Source organism: Phascolarctos cinereus, unplaced genomic scaffold (assembly GCF_003287225.1).
Source record: "Phascolarctos cinereus isolate Bilbo 61053 unplaced genomic scaffold, phaCin_HiC Scaffold_7;HRSCAF=346, whole genome shotgun sequence".
Classification (NCBI taxonomy): Eukaryota; Metazoa; Chordata; class Mammalia; order Diprotodontia; family Phascolarctidae; genus Phascolarctos; species Phascolarctos cinereus.
The window spans coordinates 79,118,735-79,141,380 of NW_027556180.1; the positions used below are offsets into that span (position 1 = coordinate 79,118,735).

The 22,646-nt window shown below is 37.9% G+C and overlaps 1 protein-coding gene across 1 annotated transcript in view; it reads left to right on the plus strand.

The window, feature by feature from the left end:
• PLEKHM3 (pleckstrin homology domain containing M3) overlaps positions 1 to 22,646 on the plus strand; it is a 195,115-nt gene that overhangs the window by 141,443 nt on the left and 31,026 nt on the right. The window contains 1 exon segment of the mRNA XM_021008670.2: positions 16,283 to 16,440. Coding sequence (XP_020864329.1) covers positions 16,283 to 16,440 — 158 coding nt within the window.

Below are 22,646 nucleotides of genomic sequence, written 5' to 3' on the forward strand. Positions count from 1 at the left end.
TGGAAGAAGAAAGAGAAGAACTGAAGGGGACATGATAGGTGTCTTCAAATACTTGAAAGGCTGTCTTGTTGAAACTTGGTGGGACTAAGTAGAAGTTGAAGTGAAGGGAGATAGATTTCAGTTTAACATAAGGAAAAATTTCCTGGCAATTAGAGATGTCCAAATGTGTAATGGATTACCTCCAGGAATATTGGAGACAGGATTCATTTTGAGAGCAGGAATTGGGATGGGTGATCTCTGAGATTCTTTCTAGTTTTAAGTCTGTATCAGAGAATTTGCAACTCAGATACTCCCAAATTGGGATTTCAGTCTGACCTAACTATGCCATCATTGGATAATCATTTGAATTACCTGCTTAGGACTATAGGATCAGCCAAGTTCACTTGTAATAAATAACCTTGATCTTTTTTTGCCATTTTCAAAAAGGAAAATAATAAGTAGCCAACTGTGACCATGGAATTGGAGCCAAATTCCTTTCACCAAGGAGTTGAGAAAAACCCAAAACAGCCTTCTTACTTAAGTGAGAATCTTGGCTTCAAAAGCTACCTTTTCAACATTTGCAAGTGTTTATCCCCAAAAGTCTGAAATAAACTAGAGGTATTTTCACATATCATTATGGTTTTGCTTTCCTTAGTTCTTCTCCAAGAGGCTTTGAAATTTTAAGCTTCAACCATCACCTGCCTTGAACCTTGTAGACCTGTCTATCTGCTGTGAGTCTTGCAGTGCCCCAGTATACTCCAGCCAAACTGGACTGCTTTCTTTCTCCCAAACATAACCCCATACTTTCTTGCCTCACTGCTTTTACTTACAGCTTCCCCTGTGCTGAGACACTTTTCTCCCTCTTTAACCTGCTAACCTCTTATTCTAGCTTTAAAGTTGCATATGAATGTCATCTAGGAAATGAAGCCTTCCCTCATCTCCTTTATTGATAACTACACTTAAAACTTCAAAAAGCACTATATTCTGCACTCATGCAAAATATATGCATCGTGTAATTTTGTGCATTCTAATTATTTGTGTTTGCATTTTTTTGGCTTACTAAAATGTAAACTCTGTGAGGTAAAGGACCTTGTCATATATACAGAGGCAGTATGATATGGTGGATAGAGAACCATACCCAAGTCAAGAAGACCTCAGTTGTCCAGCCTATGATGACATATGCTAGTTGTGAGATCCTGAATGTGTCACTTTTCCTGTCATCCCCAACCATCACAGATCAGGTGCCACCTGAATCAGTAAAAGGGGATTTCTAGGGAGTTCCCTACAGCCATGAAGTCATAAGTCTAACCAAAAAATATATATTACTTAATCTATTCCAAGCTAGACACAGTAGGTCCTGTTTGATGTTGAAACCAGTGGAAAATGAGTTTAGCTGTCTAACTAAAAGCAAAAAGGCTGAAACTAGACACCCACTTTTCCTGACATTCCCTGATGATGATTATTTAAATCAAGACCTTAAGCAGAGGTTAAAAAACAGTTGCTTTAAGCCCTGAATAATACCAGTGGCTGACATGTGCAAACATAAAGGCATAAGCAGAAGAGAAAGAAGATAAAGGGGATAGAAGAAAAGAAAGTAAATAGACCATGTGGCCCTCAAGCAAAATATGGTGAAAGAAAAGAGCTCACTCTAGACTTCTACCTCCAAAAATGTCCTCCCTGTGCAGTTGGCCCCTTCCTTTCAAAGACCTCAAGCTCAGTTGAGGTTCCTTGAATAGTAACTATACATGGAGGAGAAGAAGAGGAAGAAAATGGAAAAGAAAAAGACTGGAATGAAAGTCAAAGGAGGAGGGAAAAAAAGTTTGCTTTAAAGATAAATTGCTTACCCCTGAGCTAGAGAGTGATAGAATGCAATAGCTGGAAAGAATGGCTTCATTATACAGATAAGAAAATTAGCTCAAGGGGCAGCTAGGTGAGGCAGCGGATAGAGCACCGGCCCTGGAGTCAGGAGGCCCTGATTTCAAATCTGGTCTCAGACCAGACACTTGACACTTACTAGCTGTGTGACCCTGGGCAAGTCACTTAGCCCCAGTTGCCTCACAAAAAGAAATAAATAAAATACAATTAGCTCAGAGAAGTTATATCAATCAGGAAAAACAGGATACATAGGAAATAAAAGAGGAAAAGCATTGGGTTAGGGAAGGTTTCTTGTAGAAGGTAGGATTTTAGTTGGAACTCAGAGGAGGTCAGGGAGGTCATTAAAGCGGAGGAGGGGGAAAATTCTAGGTAAAGGGAAAAGGCAAAGAAAATGCTGGAAGCTGAGAGCTGAAGTGTCTTGTTTGTGTCTTAGGATCAAGAGCATGTTTAGGGGAGTTAAATGATATGCCTCAGGGTTCAGAGTTGGCTAGGAGCGGAGGAAGGACTCAAAAGCCAGGTTTCTTGACTCTTAAGTTGAGTGTTCTTTCCACCATACCACACTGCCTTTTGCATTGTTCACAACCTTCTTATGCCTAATTTGTTTTCTAATATTATTATAATTCTATTTTGTATAGTATTTATTATTAAATAATTAGTGTAGTGCTCCTCAGCGGGAAGTTTTTGCAAATTTGTACCTTAAGTTCATGCAACAGTAGGTCTAGAAAATTAAAATATCAATTTTTGTCCTTTTGATCAAAAAATGAGGGTTATTTCCAAAACATACATTATTAGAATAATGCCCCAAGACATCAGGAACAGTTGCAGAGTCAGCAATGTTTTGCAAGCAGTGAAACATTTACAAATTACACATTAATTGGATACACAGAAGGAGCTGAACATACACAAAGTGTACAGATGTTTAGGTTCATTTCATTCTCTGGAATCAACAAGAATGCCACCCATCACAATGATAAGCTTTTTTTAAAGAGCAGTCCAGCTATTCCCTGTCATAGACAATCTGACCACCCACAGAATTTGCCCTTGTCTTTTCTCATGTTGAGAAAACTGGCCCATCCCTTAGGAATTACATTTGTCCAAAGCTTCATAAATCACACAGTTCCAAGAGCTCTTTCTGTATTGTGGTCTTCCTAACAAGTAGGAACTTCTCCTTCTGCCCCCCTTCCACTCCCCCATCCCATTCACTGTCAGCAGACCATTAAGTCAAGTAATTCTCAGTAATGTACATGTGTCATATTGTCTGGCCAGTGTTCCAGCTTGAATTTTGTATCCAGAGAATTTTTACCTCTGATATACATATCATTGAGCTTCTCTAAGTACTGTACAAAGGAGTAATGTACTTGGATAAGTCTAAAACTGTTGGTGGGGGGCAATAGCTGTTCCATTCCAGTAGTAATTCCATCACATTAATCCTTTCAGCAGAGTTGATTTACTCATTCAGGAGAGACTTTCCAGTAAGAAGAAAGGATAGATGTTTGCAGTTGAGAGAACTTAAAAAGAAAAGGAAGTTAACTGCATAATAACTAGATGATCATGTCTCAATACCTCATTGATTTTGAGGTTTTTTAAAATTTGTTTTTAGAACTAACATTCCAGCTTTACTTTCTAACATAAATAGATACTTATCTTCACAATAGCAATAGCTAATATTTATGTAATTCTTCAGAGGTTGTAAAGCATTGGACATACATTGTTAGTTGAGCCTAACAGTAAACCCCGTGAGGTCAGTATTCCAAGTATTCTTCCATGAGGTTGTGACCAGCCCCATGGCCACACTGCTTCCCACAATGCCTGGAGGTAGATAGCACAGTGTTAATATTCCATTAATAAAGGAGGTTAAGTGAATATAGTCTGTCATGGCTACGGGGGTTCAAAGATTAGACTCAAACCCAGGGCTTCCTGACTCTCCACTCTGATGTGCTGCTTCTCTAGTTTCATGAATCACATTTTCCAAATACTGGAACAGTGTCTGAGAACCTGGTTAAAATGTAGAAGTTAGGAGCATTTGTCCTGTCCACAGCAGGATGGATTGTCTTTCAGCCCTGGCAGAAAGAATGATGTGAAGTCCACATTCCCCAACCAGCATCCATTATGTACTGAGTCACAGCTGGCAAGTCCAGACTACACTCTGGGGGATGAACTTTTGTAATGGCTGGATCTGTGTCTTATCACAATCTCAGAATGGCTGAATGGCTGTCAGTAACCCTGGTTGTTATTGAGTCCTTTCGGTCATGTCCAACTCTCTGTGACTCCATTTGGAATTTTCTTGGAAAAGATACTAGAGTGGTTTGGCATTTCCTTCTCCAACTCTTTTCATAGGTGAGGAAACTGAGGCAAATGGGATTAAATGACTTGCTCAGGGTCACATAACCTAGTAAGTATCTGAATCCAGACTGGTGCTCTATCCACTGCACCACCTACCTGCCCAGCCCTGCTCTTAGATATGCTTTTTTCTCTTTGACCCTGACTTTATCACTGAATGTCATCTTGTTTTTACAATCAGGACCTTTAGTTAATGCGTGATGTCACTTTAAGACAGGTCTATTCATTCAGCAACTTTTCCATGGCTCAGTCCCAAAATTGAGTTTATGAGACATATTTCTACTGGCATGGCTTCCTGGCATGATTGCAACTCGTTCTGTGACCTCTTGAGTGTGTTAGGGATATGTGAATTGAGTATTGGTGTCATTCTTGTTTTTCATCCATCTTTAATTGATTATGTGGACACAAATGTTAAACTGCTGTAATTTAACTTGACTAACGAAATGACCAGTGTCAAACATACCAATATGCTCATGGCCTGAGAGCTAAGAATTGAAGTTATATCACTGATAAGAACAGGATAGAACCCTGATAAAAGAGTATTGATCTTAGCTAAAGGGTGGCATTTTAAAAATTTAAGCCATTTCCTTAGAAAATGAAATATGCACCCAGGCTGATAACTGGCTTGCTTACTCCTAAGTACAAATTTAAGGAGATAAGATTAAATGTGGCAATTGAGAGATAATTATGCAAACAAAAACTGACCCTCAATTACCTCATATTAGCCGCTGTTATTGACCCCTCATTGGCACATCTTATAAATCATTCTCATTAAAGAGATTGCCTTTGCCTTTTAAGATCAGCACCTAAAAACACAAAGGGCAACATTGTTGATAGGTTGTTGGGTCCCATAGATACATGCAGATATTCTAATACAAAGAGAAACCTTCATTAACAGATAAACTCTTTCTGATAACTTTGGAAAACATGATTGCACTTTCTTAATGACTTAAAATAATGATAACAACGGACATTTCTGCAATGTCTTAAAGTTTACAAAGCAGTTTTCCCACAACAACCATTGAAGGGGAGTAGAACAAGTATTACTATCCACAATTTATAAATAAGGAAACTGAGGCAGAGAGCATAAGTGTCTTGCCCAAAGTCACGTGACTAGTGAGAGTTAGAGCCAGGATTCCAGCCCAGATTTTTTGAACTCCAAACCCAGCACCGTTTCAACTACATAACCTTACCTCCCATTGGAGAAAGTGGTAAATAAGTACTTCCTTGTACTTTCCTTCCAAAAGAGCCTTTTTAAAAACCGTGCTTATAGCACCTACACCACTGAATTTGATACATATACTTCTAAAAGCTTGTTAACTAATTGAACCATAGGGTCACTGTAAATGCAACAGATAGTGTTCTTGAGAACTAGAGTATAGGAAGTCATAACTAATGATGTTCTAGACATTCATACCCTAAAGCAGAGGAAAAAGTCACCAGCAGCTTTGCAGTAGGATCTGGGAATTAGTAAAGACTAGTTGTACCGGTTTCTGTCTAAGGGGTTTTTCCCCTTTACATCAGTGTCATAGGGAAGTTGTAAATCAGAATTTAGCTGTAAACTCTCTTAATTTTCTTTTGTTCACACAGATTGCTTTTCCACATCTTTTCATGGAATTTTAACATCAGAAAATTCTTAAAGATTTGGGAGATGACTTAGACCAACTTTTGACAGATGAGAAAACTGAGGCCCAAAGATTGTAAATGCCTGGCCAGATATCTCACTGGTAAAGCTAGGGCTCGAATCTGGGTCTCCCAGACACTTTCTTTTCTTTCCTTCCTGGCAGTCTCTTTTTTCAACCACTCTTCCTCTCCTTAATCGTATTTCTCTTCTTTGTTTTCTTTTACTTATCTTTGCTTATTTCACCTGAATGTGATGTTGTTCTCTCCCATATAACTGGGAGGAATTTGGGAGGAATAGTAGCAGTGAATAGTAGCAGTGCAGATGACAGTCATGGGAAGGTACAGTGCACAGAGGACAATCTGACTACAGATATAGTTGCTCTGGGAGAAGAATCCTTCAAGAAACATGCCCCACCCCCTTGTCCGTACCTGGAAAAAAAAATCTACCCCATCCTAGTTGAGAATGAGCATGTTTTACATAAGGGATCAGCAAACTTTTGATAAGAAAGTATTTTAGGCTTTGAGGGCCAAGAGACAAAAGTGAGGCTGTATTTATATAACAAGAGAGAAAATAAGTTTCCAGTAATAATAATAACAACAACAACAACAATAATAAAATACAATTTTTTGTCATACAGAGTCTACTAACGAAAAGAATGGAATCTTGTCAGGGGATAATGTTTACTTAGTTGGGGTTCAAAGTTAATGTTCTCTATCAGCAAAATTGATTACAAATGTTCATCTGTTAATGCTGATCTGTAATGACATTTTACACATTTTATCTTTGACAATGTCTTTTCATGTAGATAGGTATTGCCAAATACTGATATCAGTCCACAAACATATGATTTTAATGAAGTATATTTATCAATTGAAAGGCATTTATAGAATTCTAATTAGATTCTTCTCTTCATATTTGCCCCTTAGCATGTCACTGAATTGCAGATTAATCACTTCCAATTGAAGGTGAGGTAGAAGCTCCTCAATTGCATAGTTAAATGAATCTTGAAATATGGAAATTTCTTCTGCACTTGCATCAAGATCTGAAAAACGCTGCTGGAACTGTAGTTTGAGCTTGGAAAATATGTCCACTGCAAATTTGTATGGGAATGGAGATCTCACCTCTTGTTACAATTTATAATCCCATGTATTGGGATCTTCCTAGTGTAATGGAAAGGGAATTGGATTTGCTGCTCTCAGAGGGCCAGAGTTTGAATTTTGGATGTGCTAATTACTACTTGTGTGTCCTTGGATTAGTCACTTAATCTCTTAAATTTCAATTTCCTCATCTGCAAAAGGATGGGGTTAGATTAGATGTGTTTTAAGGACCTCCTCCAGGTTTAAAATGTCTGTGGTTTTACTATTTGGGGTCCTTAGATCCTGGGATGACAAAAATAGTAACTGACATTTATCCAAGTGCTTTAAAATTGGCAAAGTGCCAGACCTACATTATTTCCTTTTGGCCTGACCAAAAAAAAAAAAAACCTGAAAGGTAGGTACTACAAGTAGTAGTAGCATTCTCAATTAGCAGATGAGAAAATGGAAGGGACATGTAAATTCTCCCACCCCAGACCAGACAGCTAGTAAATGCCAGAGAGAGGGTTTGAATCCAGATCTTCCTGCTTCCACAGCCAGCACCCTGTCCATGTGATGCTGCCAGTGCCAATTATATGCCACTGACCCAGCCCCCTAAAGCTCCTGCTGTTAGAAATGGTCTTGGATTGGAACAGGTCTGCTGTCTGGGTTTGGTAGGTAGTTTCTCAGCCCAATGTTACCGTGGTTGTGTCTTGGAGACTGTAGAAGTTTCTTAAAAACCAAACTGGACTTTTCCTAAGTAGGCAAACATCTATACACATTTAACAGAGATATAGCAACCCAAAAATAGTGTTTGCAATTTCATTTGTGAAGAATTTTAAGCATAGGTATTCCCTTTGGGCTTATTTTAGGATAATTAGGAAAAGTGAAGTTGGAATTTCTTTTTCTGCCATTGCTTTAAGCCCTTCAGCTCCACAGCACCGTGCAATTCATCATTTGGCAAAGGAAGTAAAGCCACCTAGTTTAATCTTCATCAAGTTTTCATTGTGTAAATGGAAGGAAATTTTCAGCTGTATGAGTGGATCAGATTAGGGCTAATTAGTGACATCATAATCTACTCTCACTGAAGTAATTGATTTGTCAAGCAAATAAGTAAGTTGTGGTCTTACATAATGAATTTGGGAACAGACTAATTAGAAAGGAGACAGCTTTCTGTTTTTGTACAAACATCCCAGTAATGAGTAATGATAAGGAGCTCAAAAGTTAATTACATTTAACTGGAGTTTAATAATGTTTTAGTGACTGAGTAAACCCGCCCCCCATACTTACTGCCTTCACTTTTTATTCTAAAACATAAGTCTTTATGTAGGGTAATACTTAAAACTGAGCAAGTATTTGGTAGAATGTTTTCATTTAGTTGTAGATTTTTGAAACTTGAAAAGAGCTCAGTGACTTTTTCCTAACTTTTTTTCCCTCAGCTTGCTTTGCTAAGATTAAAGAAATCTTTCTCTGTCTCAGGGTATCTTCAGTAAATGCTTCAAAATGGAGCACAGAGACATAATTATGAACAAGGTCTTTCTTGACCCTTAGACTAGAGATACTGTGGGAATTGCAAAGGAGATTATATTTCAAATTATTTTACAGTGTGACAATATTGTTTCTTCTTATCCCATCAAGTTAGCTTGTTACTAATGAGTGGCAGATGGCTTTGTTAAACTTTCATCATGTCTTTTAGCAAGACTTTTAAGGAGGGGCCATTTGTCAAGTGCAGGAACCCTCTTCATCAAAGTGTTACCAACAGTTGTCCAGAATCGAGATGGAGAATAATAGACTGAGGAATGCCTTGTATTGAAATGGCAGCTCCATGGCAGAATCGAGGGGAGTAATGAGTCTGTATGTAAAGAAATGGGTGATAACAAGGCTTTTTTTTCCCTTTTTTTTTTCCAACTTAGTAATGCTGCTCCCACCACCAGCCCGTGGCTTTAGATGTTGTAAGTGCGCCAAGGGGGTGAAGGTAGCAGACAGAAATGGAGTGTAACATGTACCCTTATTCCAGTCCCACACATCTTGCTTGGCTTCGGGTCTTGAACATGACACTGCAATTTCCTGGTGCCACACACGAGTAATAAGCAGCTGGGCTTGGCGCAGTGGTTTGGAGGAGCCAGCACTAGGTTCTTTTTTAACTTAATTGTAATTTTTGATTGGTCTGCAAGAAAGCAAATCAAATATGGTTTATTTTCTTAGTCTGCAAGAAAGCCATCAGCCTCAAATTCCATCACTAACCATTTTTGACCAGAACAAAAAAAAAATGTGTGTCCCCCTCAACTGAAAGATAAATAAGGCAAGTCTCGAGAACTGCAAGCATACTAGGTGCTCTTATGATCAGAGAGGCCTGCAAATCGAATGATCATGAAAAATTATGTTTAGCAGTCCTTGCAGGCCTCAGGATAACAGAAATGACAGGCACAAGTGAATTTGCTGAGAAACTGCAAATGTTAAAAATAACAAAATCAAGGGGAACAATATCAGTTTGATGTTGCATTTTGTCTTTTTCCTGAAATGTTATAAAAATAGCATGTAATTCACATTAGAAATGGATATAGTTCTTTGAAGACTAGATCCATATACTGTCTCTGAAACAGCAGTATATGCACACACCATGAGAAAATCAGCAGGTACCTTGCTATAACACAAGAAATTAAGTTTAACAGAAAACAGAAACAAACTGTTTTTCCCATTCTGAACAGCTGCTTTTTCTCAAGAAGATAGTACAAATAAAAAAAAAATAGTACAAATTGGTATTTAGAGGAGGTGAAGGAGGTTGAGTGAAAGGGTGAAGAAGGAAAAAGAACCATGTTATGTTTTCCACTAATTACTCTGTTGTGATTTTTATAACATAGGTATTCATTTGGGGGTGGGGGGGAAAATAAATTAAGATACAATCAACATAGCAACCTAAAACACAATCTGTTCCAACATTTCATGTCATGTCCAGATAATCAGCTGGCTTAGTTAAAACTATGTAGATGTCTGAAAATGTAATATCTTCAATATTTGATGAGTTAATTTAAAGTTACATTGACCTGAAACTAATTTAAGTGCAAGAGAAGAGTCACATCCCTTTCAGATGTTGGCTTGAGGGTAACTCTAAATTAAGTTTTCAGGTTTGTTAAGTATTTCATCCAAATATTTTGGCTTTGCCAGAAATCATGGGATCATAGAATGTCCAAGCTAGAAGGGCATTAAAGATCATCTTGTCCAACCTGGTGCTTTTCAAATTCTGCTTATATGCCTTGTTCCATTGTGTGGGAAAATAATCTGCATGTTTTGCATTCATTTCAACTAAGTCCATCCAAATGTTAGAGGAGAAATTTGATGTCTCAACATATGTTGTGAAGTACATATAACATTTTTTCCCAGTAGATCTTGTTTCCTTATGTTTTTGTGGGCTATAAGGCTGAATCCCAGAAAATGTCTATTTGTTTTAATATCCTGAACCAGTTAGGTTCTGATGGGCTCTAAGTTTACCATGCCTATTCTTGGAATCATAGAATGCAAGAGCTGGAAGAAGTCTTAGAAGTCATCTTAGCTGCCCCCCTCATTTTACAAAGGAAGACCCTGAAGACCAGAGAGGGGAAGGCAATTGTCTAAGAAAAATGGCCAAGGATGGATCCAACTCAGGTCTCCTAATTCTAGTACCAGTGATCCTACTTCAGCTTTGAGATAATGAACATAGTCTATGTAACCAGCCTTAGTTTCCCTCTTGAGCTCATCCCACATCACCAACTGCCTATTAAATGTTTCCAAGTATATGTCCAGTTGGCATCTCATTCGTACCATGTCCAAAACTGAGCTCATTAGCTTCCCCCAACACACTCCAGCTCCTTAATTCATAGAGGGCATCACTTTCCTTCCAGTTACCCAGATTCATAATCTTGGGGTCATTCAGCATTTCTTCATTCTCCTTTAACCCCCCTATCCAATTAGTTACCAAGTCTTACTGATTCTACCTCAGCCACATTCTGTACATCTGTACCCTTCTCTCTATTCATACAGCTACCACCCCGGTGCAAGTCGTCATCATCTTTCATATATATGCATGTGTGTGCATATATGTATGTGTATATGTGTGTGCATACATACATATACACACATACCACTTTATACATATACATACATACACACACATAACTTCTTTGCTATGTATATACATATGTGTGTGTGTGTGTATGCATTAGGGTCAAATTGGGAGGCCTAACTTCCACAAATAATGAGGCATAATAGTCTCTTCATACTCTGCTCCCATCAGACATCATTTGAATTATTGCGTTCAGTTCTCAGTTGTGTTCAGTTCAATGCCCTAAACTGGGCACTGCTTTTTAGAAAGGACATTTATTCTGAACCAGGCCTAACTGAAGCCTATCGAAGGGTTCAAGCTAAGAACTGGGGTGAAATGAGACATTCATAGACCATCTGAGACTTGAAGAAAAAGGAAGATTATTTAACAGTGCCATAGATAGAGGGTTTATCAGCACTGGTTCAAGTAAAGGCAGCCTCCTTCATCTCCATATGGAAGTGCACCTGGTCCCAAAGGTGTGTTGACTAACACAGCAGTAGAAAATCAGTCAAGTCTGAGAGGCTCAGATTTCTCTAGGAGTGGGAATTTTATGCCTTAGGCGACCAGGAAACTGCATCAGTGGCTTAAGCTCTAGTCCCTGGATCAATGATGTCAAATAGAAACATGGGGAGTGGGGTACTAAACTATACAAAAGGATCCCTGTGGACTGTATATTGACTTGGAAAACCACATATTAACATTATCTGTTCTGTTGTATTTTTATTTTGCTAAATATTTTCCAGTTACACTTATGTTGTGAAAACTGTGTGACAACACCTCTGCCCTAGATCAGTGAAGTCTCAGGACACCTTCTCTGCCTTTTAGAGAAAAAGGTAGCCCAGACTATATGGCAGAGACCATAACAGATGTTGCTCCTGCCACAACCTTGATAAGCTAGACAGGATGCAAAGGAGGTAGCTAGGATGGTGAAGAGCTTCGGGTCTATTATATAAGGATCATTTTTTAAAATTGAGGATGTTTAGTCTGGAGAAGAGAAGATTCATGGGGAAAATGATAGCTGTGTTCAAATATTTGACAGGCTATTAAGTGGAAGAAAGATTATATTTGTTCTGTTTGGCCCCAGAGGGCAGAACTGGGTAAAAGCTGTGAAGAGGCAGGTTTGGGCTTGATTTTAGAAAGAATTTCCTAACAGAGTTATCTCAAAGTAGAACGGGCTGCCCCAAAGTGGGAAGTCCTTGAAGGTCTTCAGACCAAGGCTAGAGAGAGGACCACTTGTCACACACATTGGAGTGGAAATTCCTTTTCTCCATTGGTTGAATTAGGTGACTACTAAAGTCTCTTCCAACTCTCAGAATTTGTGATGTTTTCCCCTAAGAAAATGTAAGCTCCATGGGGCAGCTAGGTGGTGCAGTGGATAGAGTACCAGCCCTGGAGTCAAGAGGACCTGAGTTCAAATCCGACCTCAGACACATAGCACTTAGCTGTCTAACCCTGGGTAAATCACTTAACCCTATTGCCTAGCCAAAAAAAAAATTGTAAGCTCCTTTATGGCAGGGACTGCTTTTGTCTTTGGATTCCCAGCGTCTAGCCTGGAACCTGGCACAAAGTAGACACTTGACTTACTGATTTACAAAATTCTTTGTAAACTTTAAGGTAACTTATGAACAAAGTGATACATCAATGGCAGCTGTGATTTTTTTTTCCTTCTTATATCAGCAGATGTCAGCCTCTTTAACTGGGGAGGATAGTCCCCAACTTGCAGAAGCATGTAAACTTTACTTTGTAGTTTTTTGGTGTTTTATCTGGAGGGGCTATCTAAACACACACACACAATACACACGTACATGCATGCATGCATGCATGCATGTGTATAGACACATACACATATATGTATATGTTATATCTAAATGTGTGTGTGTTTTCAAATACACCATTATTCTTAAAGAAGTCACATCTGGAAACTGCCTTCTGAACTAGAAGCCAAAAAAAACCTGTATTATCTTCCCAATGTCAGTGACAGTATTCATGCTAAAGAGATTCCACTTTGCTAAGCATGTTGCTATAATAAGGGTTTTCTTCTATACAATCATAATCATACTCAACATGTGTCATTAGAGTATGTACCCAAGGAATTAATTTTCTTAAGGTGGCCACTAATTGAATACTCAATTATAAAAGACATTTCTATTCATCAAATTAAAGAAACTAAAATTTAGAAAAGTTTGATTTTTTAAATTAAAAACTAAATACTGAAAAATATGACACTCAATGGCAGATTTATTTTTGAGCAGAATATGTCTCTATACATCCTGTATGCATACTTATACAATTTGGATATAAAATACTTATAAGATTCTTATATGAAAGAACTCTGCACATATATAAAATAGCACTCGTTCAGTGGAATTTCAAACTTCTGGTAACCTCAGCTATCTAAAATATAGCAATGAATCTAAAAGTGAAAAAAGGTTTTGAGATATAACTGCCTCAAAGCCCATATATTCCTTCTTTTCCTTGGAAATGACAAAGAACAAAAATACCCAACAGGGAGCTGGTACTCAAGATGAGATGGCACAGTGGACAGGGAGGTAGACCGGAGATCAGGAAAACCCAAGTTTAAATCCAGATTCATACATTTACTAGCCCTGTGACTCTCCTACCTCCCACGGTTACTACGACAATAAAATGAGATAATATTTGTAAAGCATTTTGCAAACCTTAAAGTGCTACATATGTGCTAGTAGTAGAAATTCAGGGATCTTTTTTGCATATTCTACCTCACATATGGAAATGCCATTTTTGTGAATCATCAGGACAGGGAGCAAAGATACATATGTACTACACAGATACTGCTTTCAGTGAGCTTATAATCTAATGGGAGTAAGAATTATGATGCAAAGGAGAGCAAAATCAGTGAGGAGATAGGATTTTCACCAAGGATGGAGGAAGTAGGGCAGGAAAGATAAGGTAAAGCTTCATGAAATATATAGCAATCTAATTTAACCCAATAAGGAGGGAGGAACTTCAACAAACAGAGTTTGAGGAAAGGGGACATAACCTACTTATGATTAAGGCATAGAGATGAGAGGGGGCAGAACAAGAATAGGGGGTAGAACATAGCCCAGTTAGTCTAGAACATAGACAATGTGAAGGTGAGAACAGTATTGGTTGGATTGTAAAGGGAGGGGCATTAGTGTCAGAGGCAGATTAGACTTCATTCAGTTGGCAGTGGCAGCCCCTGGAGATTTTTTTTAATTGAAGAGTGGCATGACCATAGAAGTGCATGAATACAGTCAAGTAGATAGTGGATTAAAGAGGGCATAGAATGCTCGTAGGAAGACCAGAGAAAGGGCTTTTAAAATAGTCTAGGAGAAAAAGGGGGGTGGCTTGAGCTAACTTGGTTGGTAATGGTCATCCAGCCTCCTTTACAGTGACAAGGACCTCATTAGTTATTGAAGCAATCCATTTCACCATGAGATAGCTCTAAATGTTAAAAAAAAAAAAAGCCCAAATTTGTTTTCTGTCATCCTCCGGAGCAACATAGAATAACTCACTTTTATTCTTCAAATATTCAGTGATACCTATCCCATTACCCTTTAAGCCTTCTCTTCACAAGAGTAGACATGACCAGTTCCTTCGATCATACTGTTAATATCGTTGCTTCAAAACCCCTCACTATTCCAGTCATCTCCTGTGTATTATCCAGTGGTTTTTCAAGGTCCTTCTTAAAAGTATGGGCCTCAGTAAATCTCAGGTTAATTATGTAAAGAAGGAAATAGTAAAAAGCAAACTCTTTGGAAATGTTGGTTCCTATGACTTAAAAAGAACAATAGTATTTATGTAACTCCTTAAGGTTTGCAAAGCACTTTACATATGTTATCTCATTTGATCCTAATAATATCCCTGAATGTAGGTGTTATTATTAGCCCATTTTACAGAAGAGGAAACCGAGAAGTTACTTAACCAGGGTCACATAGCCTTACTTACAGTTAGTTAATTATCTGAGGCAAAATTGAGCTTAGATTTTCTTGCCTTGATGATGGATAGGACTCTAGTATTCCCTGTAAAAAAATGGCTCCCTGGGTTTGCATGCCCCTCCCAGGGCATAAGGGAAGGTCTGTGGTTTCTCAGCGTAAGAGAGAGGAAGATCAAGTTACAGAAATCATGCAAGAGTTCTTCACTGGACAACATGTTCAAGATACTTTCTCACCTCTGCCAGTCCTGATTTTGTGTAGGTTTTAAAATTTTCATAGAAGAGTCTTCTTATATTCCTGTTAACATGTTTCATTTTTATCAATATTTCCACAGGTGGTATCCTTTGCACTACTAAAGTTGTGATGTTCTTATTTTGGTACATTTTCTATATTCTATATTCTCGTATCTTAAGTATAATTACATTTTTAACACTGTGTTTTATCTATATGCTGCTTTAGATTCACCTCACATGTTGTTTAATGCAAAACGTATAGGTGATCTTGAATTCTTGTATTTATGTAGCTTTTCCCAGTGTCAGATTAAAAAGTCTTTGTTGATGACTCTCCCAGAGGGTGGAGGAAGAGGGGCATAGGAGGAATCTAGGTGATATAAAACCAAAAATTATCAATGAATAGAAATGAAAGAGAATAGTCTTCATTAATTTTTTTTCTCTAAAATTATAAAGGTCTTTCCAGTTTTATGAATAAAAACATATTTTCCATGCAAACTATTTGATTTGTTGAGGCTTACAATGTTCTTGTAAAGTAAAAATGGTGCTAGAAGGAACTTTAAGGCCTTATTAATAATAGCAAAGGTAAAGAACATATTAGAATAGAACACACTTATCATATGTGCCATATGCAGAGTTGAGGTACTTGACTGTAACCAAATGAATGTATACTAAACCAGATTGTTGTGAGGCTCGAGTTTTTATAGAAAACACTACTATAGATCCTCCTAGAAAAGTTCTAATAAAATTTTACATGTTAACTCTTAAGTTATTATAGATATGTGCATGTGATTTCATGATAAGTCATGATATCCTACATATCTATCTGAATAATATCTTTGTATGCTATTTAAAGTAAATCCCTATGTGTTAGCCCTCACCTTCTGTATATAAGGTAGAAATGAAGAAAAAGACCAATGAAGTTTTGACTATACTATACTTCCACTTTCTGTGACTTGCTCCCTTAAACCATAGTTCTTTCTATGCTAACGTATTTTGTATTTGACTCTTTAGTCAGAGTTGCTGAGAAATTATAGAAAATAAGCATTTCTTCCTGTTGTGTTAGGGAAAGGGATTCTAGTCTTCTGGAGCCTGCAAGAATCCTACTCTAAATAGATTTGCCTCACTATCCCATGTCTTTTTTCCAGGTAATTGAAGGAAAGCTGGCCCCTTTCTTGGGAAAGGTCATTAAATTTGCCACCTCACACGTGTACAGCTGCAGCCTGTGTAGCCAAAAGGGCTTCATCTGTGAAATCTGTAACAATGGAGAGATCCTTTACCCTTTTGAAGATATTTCAACAAGCAGGTACAAAACATCTTGTCTTACAAAGTGATGGTCACATGTCATGTATAAGTTTCAGGTCATCCACATTTGATTTCTCATGGCTGCAGTGACCCAAGGTTTGCTGAAATACTTTATCTCCATCCTTAGCCTACGTGTGTTCTATTGGATATTGGGTATTGTTTTGTCCTCTGATTTCTGGCCATGATTTCTAGCCCTGATACCAAAATGAGATAGCAGCATTAAATGATAGTTCCCACAGAAGTATTTTGAAAACAGTTGGATTTATTTTTAACAGTGAAGAACTAGATGACACAATCTCACCGCATTTCTAGACCCAGGCGAAATACATGAGCAAATCCACCATTGAAGAAATAGAGTAAACCATCCATCCAGTCAAGGCTAGAAATGTTTGAGCTTTGGAAAAAATAAAAGGACAAAGCTTTGAATGAACAGCTGCTTGATTTATTTTGTTCTTTACCGTAGTGTCCCATAGATGCAGCACAATACAACAAGGCAGGTTTGAGGGGCACAATACAAGTCGCTGTGGGTTTGTTTTTCTTACTAAAATAACATTTGTGGGAGCACAATGATGCTAACTACTAGGTGAGAGCTTTTTCCCCCAATACATGTTAGCAAGGCTATTATTACTCTTTTCTTGAGTCACATAATAATCCTTATGATCTTTCCTTTCATCCTCCAAAGCATAAGATGAATACATTGTGCATGCACATGTGTATGTATATATTCCCAAATTTACTCTAGAGTTCAATAATGCAACACAGTGGTTCAAAACAGAAGGTGAGGTATATAACCAGAAGGAGCTGAAGCATATATTAATAAGTAGCTAGAACATAAAGGCTGACTGAAGGCTATCCTGACCACTTCCTGAACTGAGTCTTCCTAAACAGCCTTTCACATAGGCTCGACCACTCACATCTTACGCCAGCACCCCACTTGCCACATCCCAGGTGCAGGTGTCTTCAGTTGAATAGTTGCCCCACGAGCACAATGTCTGGCCCCTTATCTTGTGACCTGCAGTAGTAGCCAAATTGGCTATGGCCTGGCTTGACCCAACAACTCTGGTCAAAACCACTCTGCTTGCAGCATCATCAGAAGGAATGTCATCAGCACAAAACCTGTTGACTCAAAGAAAAGGAAGCTTAAAACAGCATGAAAGACTTTACAGATATTGAATATCCTCTCATCCTCCCCCTTTTCAGATGCTTCTCTCTAGATCCAATTTCTTTAAGCTTGAAGAATGTTTGAGTCTCAAGGAGTCTCACCAACCCTTCCTGGAATTCTGAGTTGATAAATACTTTCCAAGAACTACTGGAGCTCCCTTGGTGTTCAGCTTCCAATCAAATATTGGGAGTGGTTTTAAAAATGTAGTTTAAGAACATAAAGAACTAAAAGCACCACTTTAAAAAAGAGAAGAAAGAAAGAAAACTTTCCTCAAGAAGACAGAATTGAAACTTGTTTCTGTATACAAGAGCTAGTGGAATCATAAAAATGAAAACTATAGGGATGGAATATAAATTCTTTGGAATGAGCAAATTAACTGAATCACAGATTTTTCACCATTTGTACTTAATGAGTTGTCTGAATTCAGCATTTCAGATCATTAGAAATAGACTTAAAATCTTTTCAGTAGCATAACTGAAATATGATTGAAATTCATTAAACCATGTTTTACCAAGAAAGTGTTAAAATTTCCAAAAATATTTGATGAATGGCTTTTTTTTTTTTGGCACGGCAACCAGGGTTAAGTGACTTGCCCAGGGTCACACAGGATGAATAGCTTTTTAACAGACTCTGGAGCCCTTATTTGTGCTTCATGTCATTGGAGTATACTCATGGGTAGCCTATTATGTTGGGTTAGAGTTCTACTAGGTATGTCATGTACCCTGTAATTCAGTTACTAACCACCTTCTTTTTCAGGAGAATTAGTAACTGTATTAGTTTCATTAATTTTTTATTTATAATTATTATAAATCTTCAAAATAGCTCCTCAACCATGCCCCTGATTACCATAGTTAAAGATCACGTTTAGAAGGGACTGCTAAAAGCTCTACCTTGAAAATTGCCAATAACGTGGTTTTTTCCTCAAGAAGATTAAATGCAAGTACATTGCTAGTATGAAGAGGGAGTGACTAAAATAATATATTTCAAGGTTTGAAAGTAAAATCAAATATTTGAATCTTGAGATATGGGTCAGCTACTCACCACCAAGATTATCTTACCTTGACCTAACCTAAAATAGAACCTTTTTCTAGAGGCCAAAAACCACATTACAAATTTAGGAGAGGAAATAAATAATCTGCTAAGAATTAATAATAAAATCTTAAATCCAGAAGGGATACAAACTGAGTATTTTTGACTTGATTAAAGATACAGATGCCCTGAATTTAAGGCTTATTCATGAGAAAGTTAGTTATATCAGGTTGGATAGTTCAAAAACAAGGAAAAACACATAGAAGTCAAGATGGCCCAGAATTGAGGTCCTTAAAGTCATCTTATTGCTAAGCCTGCATCCCTAAATTTCTACAGTTACTTTTCTCCTCTAATTCCTAAAAACTTCTTTCTGTTTATACTAGGGCTATACTTCCCATTCCTATGATGCTGCCATCCCATGAGCCCTGATGCCTAGCACTTCACCTAATACAACAGCAGTTCTCCATAAGAAAAACTTGGAGAGTATACTCTGCAACTGATTCCATTCCATTCTGTCTTGGTTGCCTGCATTTCCTTATTTTATATGACCCTTAAATCACATTTGCAAATATGGAAGACAATATAATTCACAACTGTCAAACACTTTGTAATGCCCCCAGTTGGATTTGAATACATGTAGGCTTCTTAGCATAATGTGTGATACAATGGAAGGAGTATTAGATTTGTAGTCAGAGAACCTGGGTTCAAACCTCATCTCTACTACTTTTCTACCTGAGCGACCTTGTCACTTAACCTCCCGAGACCTCATTTGCTTCATCTGTAAAATGAAAGGATTAGACTAGATGACCTTTAATGTCTTTTCCAGCTCTATTTAATTTAATGGGCATCATAGAAATGCTTTTTAAAAAATCAATTCCAGTTCCCAAAAGCCCTCTGTAGAAGAACCAAATATGACTCTTTTAAGGTAGCTAGAAAATCCAGGATTTGAAGAAATTTTAAATAAACGTGTCACCAGAGGGTTGACTACTAAGTGACATATTGGGACGGAGAGAAGGAAGTAGCAACTCATCTCCTAAGAAACAGGGGCTACGTGAGAGTGAAGGGAGCAGAGCCAAGAGAATATTGTATACAGGAACAGCAATATTGTTTGAAGAATAACTGTGAACAACTAAGTTATTCTGAGTATTGTAAATATTCAAATCAACTGCAAAGGACCTATGAAGGATGATGCTGTCCACCTCCAGAGAAAGAACTGTGTGTCTATGTGATATATATATATGCATATACATACACAAACACACACATATATAGATATATATGTACATATATATCTATATATGTGTGTCTATGTGATATATATATATATGCATATACATACACAAACACACACATATATAGATATATATGTACATATATATCTATATACACACACTCACATATCTGTGTTAAATGGTGGCCCTCTCTATTATGGGGTGGGGAGGGAGGGAGACAGCTCAAAACTTAAAATGTAACCAAAAAAATTTTAATTAATTTTTTTAAAAGAGAAGCTATGGTCTGTATCAGTGGGGAAAGCAATGAAGCTCCCTCTACTGAGCTTTTGAGTTATGAATCTTTTGAAGCCAAATAGACTTCCCTATGAGTGGGGAAATTTTTTAAGTACTGTAGTAAATCGAATGCTGTACATAATAAATGTGGAATGAACACGGTAGGGTTGTGTGAGACCGCAAGTGTATACTTTGATGTGCTTGCCTAGCAGCAGAGCTGGATTGCTCTGGGTCATCTGTAGTCTTTTGCCTAGTACCCATAGCAAAGGGATTCTTAGCCCCTTTTCCCCTCTGGAAGTCTGGTGAAACTTAGGGACCCCTTGTCAGAATGCTTTTAAATGCAAAACATAAAGTATGAAGAAAATCGATGTCAGTGAAATAAGCTATCAAAAAAATTTTTAAGTTTGTTTACCACAGGTAAAGAACACCTGCACCTCCGAACAGTGGCACCCATTTACAAGACTGCTGACCAGTCCAACAGAAGAATTTGCTGTGGCTGGCAGCATGTTTGCTACAAAGGCTTTGTTTTTCTTTCTCTTTGTTTTTTTCCTCCAGTGGTTAGAGGGACAGGGCACAGGAAGAAGAGAGAGGATAGTGATAGGTTTGCCAAAATAGGAAAAAGAAGAAAAAGGTCATTGAAACATTTTTTAAATGTACAGAATAATAATCACTAGCACTTTATTATGTCATCTAATCCTCACAACAAACCTATGAAGTAGGTACTATTATTATCCCCACTTCACAGATGAGGAAACTAATGCTGAAAAGCTTAAATAACTTACTCAAGGTCATATAGCTAGCAAGTGTCCAAGGCAGAATTTGAACTCAGATCTTGCTCACTCCACTTCAGTACAAGTTATGCTTGACAGTCTTAGTTTTGTGTATAAAATTTTTTTTCTGATCTACATCATATATGGAAACAATGACTTTATCTGGTGTTAAGTTCAGAATTTTTTAAAAATATGTTTAAAGACCGCTGGCCAGTGTTAGGGATGTAGCTAGTCACAATGTAGCAGAATTTTTCTTTGTACAAAACTAAGTGGCTCTTCATATGCTTGTACCAAGAACCTCAGACTCATTAGCAACATACTCTTGCCTTAACTAATTGAAGTAATCCAAGAGAACACGACACCCGATATATACATATTTAAAAGATACTTCTACACATGTCGATTGAATATAAAAATTTTGATATGTGGGGGAAATAGCCAAAACTAGTTACGGAAATGTACGATTGGACTTGTCTTATAAAACGAGGCTTACATTCTCTCCCACTCCCTCAGTTTCTACTCTACTGCTCTTCCCTTTTTTTTGTTGTTCCTATTTTTTTTACTGTGGTGCCAAGCTTACAAGTGGGAGAGCCTCCCAGATGATCTAGCATCAAACCCCATTGTCCTCATCCATCCCAAATCCCTGAAATAGCAACTGAATCCAAAGAACGTTGAGACTTCTCCTGGCACATATCTGACCTTGGAATTGGGCTGCCCAGGCATTCTGCACTGTACTGTACTGTAATCTACCCTACCTGCCCTGCCCTGCCCACGAGTACCATGATAATGAGCCTGCTGGAGCGTGGACTTTGTTCTTTGTCTTGGCACCGTCTGTCTTTATTTAAGCTCTCAGTAGAGTATGAGAACTAGCAAATGGCCAATTGTAGTAAAACCATATAGAGATCAGGTTCAGAATAGAAACTGCCTTTCCTTTCATAGGTCTAAGGGGTATCATTCGCTCTCCGTCTCCTACAGCTAAAACTATAAAGTGGCAATAGAGAGATTTTCCTCTCTGGGAAGTTCTCTGTGCCAATAAAGTCATAGGTGCCTCTCTCTATCCCTGTTCCTGCAGAACTGGGCTCAGATACTAGTGGCACAGCACATTATCCTCAGACTTTTCACCTTCATTTATTGATTTTTAACCAGCGGCCAGGAGATGGAGAAAGAGTAGAGGAAGGTACACAAATGGTTTGGCGTAAGATTGTTGTTACTTACTGGGATATTTCTAAAACTATTAAACTCTAAACTTGCCATAAACTCTATGAAAAAGCCTTAATGTTTTGGGACAAGCTACTTTGTGCAGTTGTGTTTTGAAGGATCAGCCCAGGTTCAGGCAAGTAATTTTTAGAAAGAAAAGGGGGTTGGAGGGAGGAAGCACAAGAGACCCTGCTTAAAAGCTGGTCTTTTTTCCTTTGGTCCCCTTGTTTGCACAGCCTTCATTTTTGTCAATCCTTGGGCAAACAGAGTGAATACCTGGATTATGCCCTCATCTGGGCTTGAATACACATACATTACATACCCTTCTCTCGCTAATCAGCATGACACATTCCTTTGTTAGTAAATGGTTCCAAAACAAACACAATCAGTGCACCTAATTAGCAGGTTTGCGGGCTGTGCTCGGCAGTCTTGTTACATCCTGTTCAACAATAGAGAACAACAGCCTCCGCTCTGTCAGGCTTAAGGGAAGGGAGAGCTCACCCAAAGTTATAAGCTTTTTTTTAATGATATTTCCTTTCTGTGG